The 7,329-nt window shown below is 28.9% G+C and overlaps 1 protein-coding gene across 1 annotated transcript; it reads right to left on the bottom strand.

Annotated features, from left to right (window-relative positions):
• Positions 1 to 305: 305 nt before the first annotated feature.
• Positions 306 to 1,253, bottom strand: LOC131659951 (uncharacterized). The gene has a single exon (XM_058929060.1). It carries the CDS (start codon positions 1,251 to 1,253, stop codon positions 306 to 308), a length of 948 nt encoding a protein of 315 aa, XP_058785043.1.
• Positions 1,254 to 7,329: the final 6,076 nt, after the last annotated feature.

Below are 7,329 nucleotides of genomic sequence, written 5' to 3'. Positions count from 1 at the left end.
AAAAAAAGTCTAAATCATACAATTAATATGAATTAATATCAATAAGAAAAATAACATTGATTAAGGAAGCAATCAAAACATAAGATAACAATCAAAACATGATTAATACTAATATTTTTATTTGAATGATAAATATAAATATATAAATTGAAAGAGAGAAAAGTGAGTATAAGAAATACTCACTCTCAATCAAAAATACATAATTTGACATCAAAAAAGTAAATACCAAGACATAATTTAAACTATAGAGTAGCAATCAAACTAACAAGAACTTTGTTATATGGAAATAAAATATAAATACTAATTTAAAGCTTAAGTGACAAATCAAGTTCAGAAGATTCAGAATTGGATGGTTCTTCTTCAACATTGGACTTTGATCGATCATTAATTTCATCTTTGATAGAAGTAGAAGCCACATTGATTTCATCTTTGATAGAAGTAGAAGCCACATTGATTTTCTTTTCTATGTTTGAGTTTGAACTTGTAGCCACATTTGTAGAAGAATCTCCAAATTTCAAAAGAGCACTAAATTTATCCTTTGCACCACCATCTTCAATTTTTATATTACTTGCACCCCCAATACCTAGGGTTCCAATTCCACTATTCCCACCTCCCATATTTCTCAATGACACAAGAGAAGGGTTTAACATATCTTGGAAACTCAAAGCACCATTGCTATAACCAAAACTATGTGGGGTTGTCCTAGGGCTAAAATAAGGTGGTTTTTGAATGGTTGAATCCATTCTAACCCCAAGTCTATAGTTACAATTATAAGGTGTAAAAAGATTACTAGAATAGCTAAAATAAGGGCTATAGTGAGATTGCCCTAAACCTAAAGCACCACCATCGTACCTTTGTTTACGCTGTTTTTCTAAAGCGCGTTCTGCCTTATGAGCATTCTGATGTCCTCCTAATGCTTGAGAAGTCGAAAATTTTCTCTTGCAAAAGGAGCATGAGAAAGACCTCAGATCAGAACTCTTCTCTTCGCTATTGTTCTCATCTTTCTGCTCAATGTCATTATTAGGTAAACATGACGATGAACCAACTTGTATAAGATTAAAAAAATCATGCTCTTGTACCTTTAACCCTGGAACGGAATCGTCTTTCGATAGCTTCACAAAATCGATTAAATTGTTGGAATTAGAATTCGAGGATCGATCTTGTTCAACCTCCATGTTGACCACAGTTTTTGAGCGGGAAGAATCACCTTGATCTTGTGAAGTGATAGAGATGCTAGAGGACTCGGATGTCATGGCTACAAATAATTAAGTCGAAGAAGAATGAAGTTTGATTTGATGAAAAGAGAAGCTTATAAGAAGGGTTATTTATTTAAAAAATATTTGAGTTAATGCCAATAATATCTTTATAGATAAGGAAAGAGATATCATATGAATATTATTTGCAGTTATTATTTGAATTATAATAAATATAATAGCTAAAGGATTGAAAATTTGAAATGATGTGAGCTATGATATTGCATTGCAACGATTGATTTGTGTGTGAAAATCTTTAACTTCCTTAAATGATTGATTAATTATTTAGTTAGACTAATCTTCCAAAAGAAGCATATAAGATGATTGGTGTTAGTGCATCATAGTTTTTATGTAGTTCAAATATGAATTCAAACTGAGAAACAAAATTGGAAATTTTGAAATAATTTCGGATTTAATTAATTTTGGCTTCATCAATGGATGATATGTTTATATTTCTCTTTAAAACAGGTTGGCTTGATAAGTTCAAACGTTATAATTAATTAATGAATATTATTACTATAATAATAATAATGTACATGTTCAAACATTGTCCATCTTTTTGGAACAAAATTCAAATCTTATTTATGGCTTTTAGTTTTTGTGTGGAGAAATAACATGAATTTGTATCATTCATAAGCAATAATATTCAACTTTCAAGTAAGTAACATTTTGTACTATTTTATAATTATAATTATGTCAATTATTATTTTATTTTAATAATTATATTATATTTCAAAAATATAAATAGTATTTTTATTTTAAATTTTATTAATTTTTTAATATAATATCCTCATATCCTTGATCGAAACGAAAAATTTGAATTCGCTATTGAGAGATGAGTTCAACTTTAGTTCTCGCTAGAATATTTAGTGTAATTAAATAATAGTTTGATGTTTTAATTTCATTTGGTATAGTTTTAATTCTTTAATTTAAGATAGTTGTAAAATAGGTGTCAATTTAATTAATAATACTTTTTCTTCTCCCCCAATTTGATAAAAAAAAATATTACAAATGATCTTGAAAGTTGAAAATATAAATTGATAAAATATTTAAAGGTAATCAAATATTTTCATAGAAATGAAAATATTTTCATTTAAATTTTAAATCTCCTATGTTATTTTCTTATTTTTAGATATTTTACAAATAGTAATATACTTTCATTTGCAATATTTTATTTAATTATTCAATATATCAATTAGGTTAAAGGATCATAAATAGCAAAATAAAATAAGCATATTTATATATTTAAAATTTGATATATATATATATATATATATATATATATATATATATATATATATATATATATATATATATATATATATATATATATATAAAATTTAATAAAATAAAATAAGTATATTTATATCTATTCATTTAATTATTAAATATATCAATTAGGTTAAAGGATCATAAATAGAAACATAAAATAAGCATTTTATTTTTAAAAAATTGATATAAATATTAAAGTTATATTTATAAAATTATAAAGGTGTAAGTTAAAGACCTACAACTTTTTAGTTTAGGCAAATTAATAAATTTGATGCTTACTAATTCGAAGTTTTAACTAAAGGTTAATTTTATAGATTTGTTTATGGATGAAATATTATATTTCCTATTTTCTTAATTTTTATAAAATTGTCGACTCTATTCCAAGGATAGTATATAGAGTATGGTGGTGGAGTAATTCAAAAGATTTTGTTGAATTAAATAGATTTAGATTGTTGGTACATGATTCACTTTCTAACAATGATATTTCTTTCTTGTCAAGAAAAAAAAAACAATGAAATAGTTTGGTTTTACAAAAGAACAAAATGTTAATTATAAAAAAAAAGTCCAATAAATTTTAGAATTTATAGTATCTAGTTAATAGGTAAAGAGTTTATAAGTTTTGTGAAAAATGAAAACTATCAATAATAACTATTTTATTTAACTAAGCTATCATATTAAAATACCTACTTAAAACCTTAAATAATTCTATTTATGGAATGATTTAAAAAATATTCAACATTATAATCTCACCTAACTTTGATCTATGTTCTCATTGATTCTTTTCAAAACGTATCAGAACATATTTTAAAATAATAGTCTAATATTTATATTTAAAAATGTTATCATTTTAACATTTGAATGCTTTTAAATTTGTATTATGATATAAACCATTGATAATATTTTCTTTTATTATTAGTTTAAAAGTTAACATTGAAAAATTATAAAAAGAAATAAATTAAATATCAACATTTTAAAGGTGTTAATTTTTCAAATAATATAATAAGACTTTTGATAGTTTTTTAATTTTAAATTTTTAATATATAGTGTAAATTTAAACTAATGTGAAAAACAAGAACTTAATCAATTGTTAGATTTAATTAAAAATTTGATTAAACTGTTATATTAAAACACTTATTTAGCATCTAATAGGTAACACTCTGTACGTATATGTCTAGAATAACATGTAACGATGGTATAAATGGTACATAGAAACATATATAAGTTGGAAAACACAAGAATTTAAAATCATATACAATTAAACTCTTGTTCAAAATTTATACAAACAACTCGTCTACAACCATGCACAACGGAAAGATAAGATATGATGGGTCTTTCTGCCATCTGCTCGTCCACCATCTTCAAAAAAGATCATCTAGTAATTCTCCGCTTCTAATCTGTGCCTGGAAAATGATAATAGGATTGGAATGATATTACTAAATCTCAGTGAGTTCTCCTATCTTATGGGTTTATTCGGTTCTACAAAGTGCATGCTATCAAACGGATCCGCCGTTGATCTGGGGTTTCTCATGGTTTGGTACAAACACACACAAAACGGTAGCATATCCATTGGAAGTCCCTTGACTAACCAATGAGATGACATAACACACAGTCAAGCACATGTCAAACAAGTATGCAATTTCTAATACAACCATGTCACCGTGACTGTACCAGCCCACCGGCGAGGACCTAATGATATTGTCTACGTGGCATCACTAGGGGTGAGTAATCGAGTGATCTTACTGACATGGTATCACAACCCCACCGTACCAACATCTGATGTTTTTCTGCTAGAGGAAATGTTTTTCTTAGTACACGATGAGTAAACTCCAAATAATTCCCATCGAGCACTAGCATTTCCCCGGTAACACGATGAATATATGTAACACCCCTTTCTAAACCCCCGCGAAAATTAATAAGTTTATTCAGAGTACATGAAAATAAGGGTGCCACAATTCAAAGATTAATTAAACATCGTTCAGTTATGTCATGCATTCACTGAGGCATTCATCATCAATTAAAAACATTTCATGTTAACACAGCGGAAATCAAATCATACGGATTAAGTTTAACATCTATAAAACTTATCCTTCAAAACATCAAAACATAACCAGAGTTATAAACCATAAACTCTAAACTTCGCATCCCCAGTGTTACAAATATCAGAGCATGACACCTGACGCTAACTAAATAACTGACCCATGAGCTAATCCTCACCGAGTCGAACAACCTCTATCCTCAATCTAAAAATGACAACATGTAAGGGCGAGTCTCATCATAATTAACAAATGTTATAATGTTATAAAGCGATAACACATCATAGTCGCATCATTCACCCAATTGTTTCATAAACAGACATTCAGACAAGTTTCATCATCATAAACAACCAACCAACACATCATCAATATTTATAACACTGAAATACAACCAATCATGTTATAAAAAGTATGCATATGTATGAACTGACACTATGCATGTGGTACCAACATCATCAAATGGGAATAACCCATGACGGATCCAACATCATCAAGATACGGCCCTGCCAGCACAGATTCCACACAATGGGAATCATGCCCTTTACTGATCCAACACATCATCATGGATACAACATCATCAATGAACATGAATGAATGCAAACATACATGAACATACTTATACCATCGTCAAGTCTAATGAGTAACATCATCAAATACTCATTTCATCATAATCATCATCATCATCAAGCAAGTTTACATTGTTAACAATCACTCAATTAACATCCCGTCATTCTTATACAACACGCAAATCATCACATGATTATCGTTTCACATAGCATATATCAACATATCTCATCACATATATGTGCAATACATCTTCAATAAACGATTAACTCATAATTTAAAATCATTAAATTACACTGGCTTTCTGCAAAACAGTTCGCGGCGCCAACCCCTAGGTACATGGTTCGATTCCTGCGGGAGGCAAAAACAATATTTCCTGGGCAGCCGATAAGCGGACCTAGGGGGGATTATTGATTAAGCCGGTAACATGCTCGGTTGGCCGACACGGTTGATGCGTGCAGCGGATATCGGGGTGTTACACCTCCTATTTCCTTGTTTTATGAAAACATAACATAATTTAGTAATGGACTCCTTCACATTAACACCCCCACATTACTAACTCCACCAATGGCCCAACAACTAACATTTTATTATTTCCAATTAATTTCAATAAAACGCTAATTTCGAATAATTAATTTAAAACTTAAATAAATTAGTTAAATAAGAATTTTCGGGATGTTACAGTATACACCAGATAATTCTCATCGAATATCCACATATCTTACACCGATCAATGAGTATACACCAGATCATTCTCATTGAGAGCGGTGATATGTCCAACTATTCCTTCCCATTAATGAGTATACACCAGATCATTCCCGTGTGGAGGAGGACAATGCAATTTCACACAAATCTCACTTTATTTGTAGGATTCCCTACAACACTGCCAAAGTAATTATGGAGAGAATAACCTCCTTTTTCGATGGACTTGTCAAAACCAGTCAAATCACACACACTTTGTAAACCCCTAAAATCTTAATATATCTTCAAAGAAACATTAATCACACAAATATAATCTCCTAAAAAATCACACATCTCAAAAGATGGGATTTAGATCTACAGGAAAATAGAAAAAGAATGAGGTGGAAGATGAAAGAATGTTGCAAAACATTCAAAGCATATTCAAAATCTTTTTGAAAATGAGAGAATAAGTGTGTTGTAAAAGGTTTTTAGTGAAAATGCTTTTATATGTAATGGAGATCTAGCCAAAAATGAATGAAAAATAGTGTTTGGTTCGAGTCATAAGCAAGAGGTATGATTTGAGTCAAATGGTTAAGTGATAAATCAAGAGTTGAAAAACTGAAAAAACTAACTCTGATTCGAGTCACATTTTATGTGATTCGAATCAAAGATTCGATTCATGTGAATGTGTGATACGAATCAAGCTTATAGAACCAATTTACAAAGTAAAGTTATCTCAATATGATTAAAATCAAGTTATCTATGATACAAATCAAGCTATCTGTGATTTGAATCAAGCGGGTGTGATTCGAATCATGGATGTTGTGATTTGAATCATGGCTACTTGAAAAAAATTCCTAAAATTCGTTGTTGCTCTGATTCGAATCATGAAGTGTATGATGCGAATCACACTTCTAGAATCTTAATTTTTGCAAAATCAAAAGTATTATTGAGATTCTAACATTGTCATGACTGAACCATTCTCAAATCATTCTTGATTAAAAAACTCAACAAATTGATTTGAAGCATATTACTTACACTATAAGCAAACAGTTTGATTTATGCACGCGTAAAATCAAATTTAAAAATCAACCCTAAGATACACAATCGGTGAAGAAATTCTATAACAATATAAATAAAAATAAAATTTAAAAGACCAACAATCAAAAACATAAACCCTTAGGAGGCATGCAATGCAACTTTATTATCATTTTCTCTTGTGAAGGACAACCAATCATTCTATATTTTATTTTTAGAGTACATGTGTATCTTCTATCTAGAATCAGCAATGCTATGTTTACACTGATATCACTACATCGTATGTTACACCTTAGCCCATTTTCAACCATTTCCTATGTCCCACAAAAATCAATGTAAAAAAAAAATTATTAAATAAAACAAAAAGTATAGTTAAGTGTATACATATACGGTGTATATGTAACTTTTGGTGTAGGTTTAGCATTTCTCATCTAGAATTGTACCTTTAGTTGTTACTAACTATGTTGGTGTTTTTTGGTAAAAAAAAA

This window comes from Vicia villosa, linkage group LG3, assembly GCF_029867415.1.
Source record: "Vicia villosa cultivar HV-30 ecotype Madison, WI linkage group LG3, Vvil1.0, whole genome shotgun sequence".
NCBI lineage: Eukaryota > Viridiplantae > Streptophyta > Magnoliopsida > Fabales > Fabaceae > Vicia > Vicia villosa.
This window is presented reverse-complemented; position numbering and strand designations above follow the sequence as displayed.

Coding starts and splice junctions, on each gene's coding strand:
- LOC131659951 (XM_058929060.1), bottom strand. CDS start 1,253: ATGACATCCGAGTCCTCTAGCATCTCTATCACTTCACAAGATCAAGGT.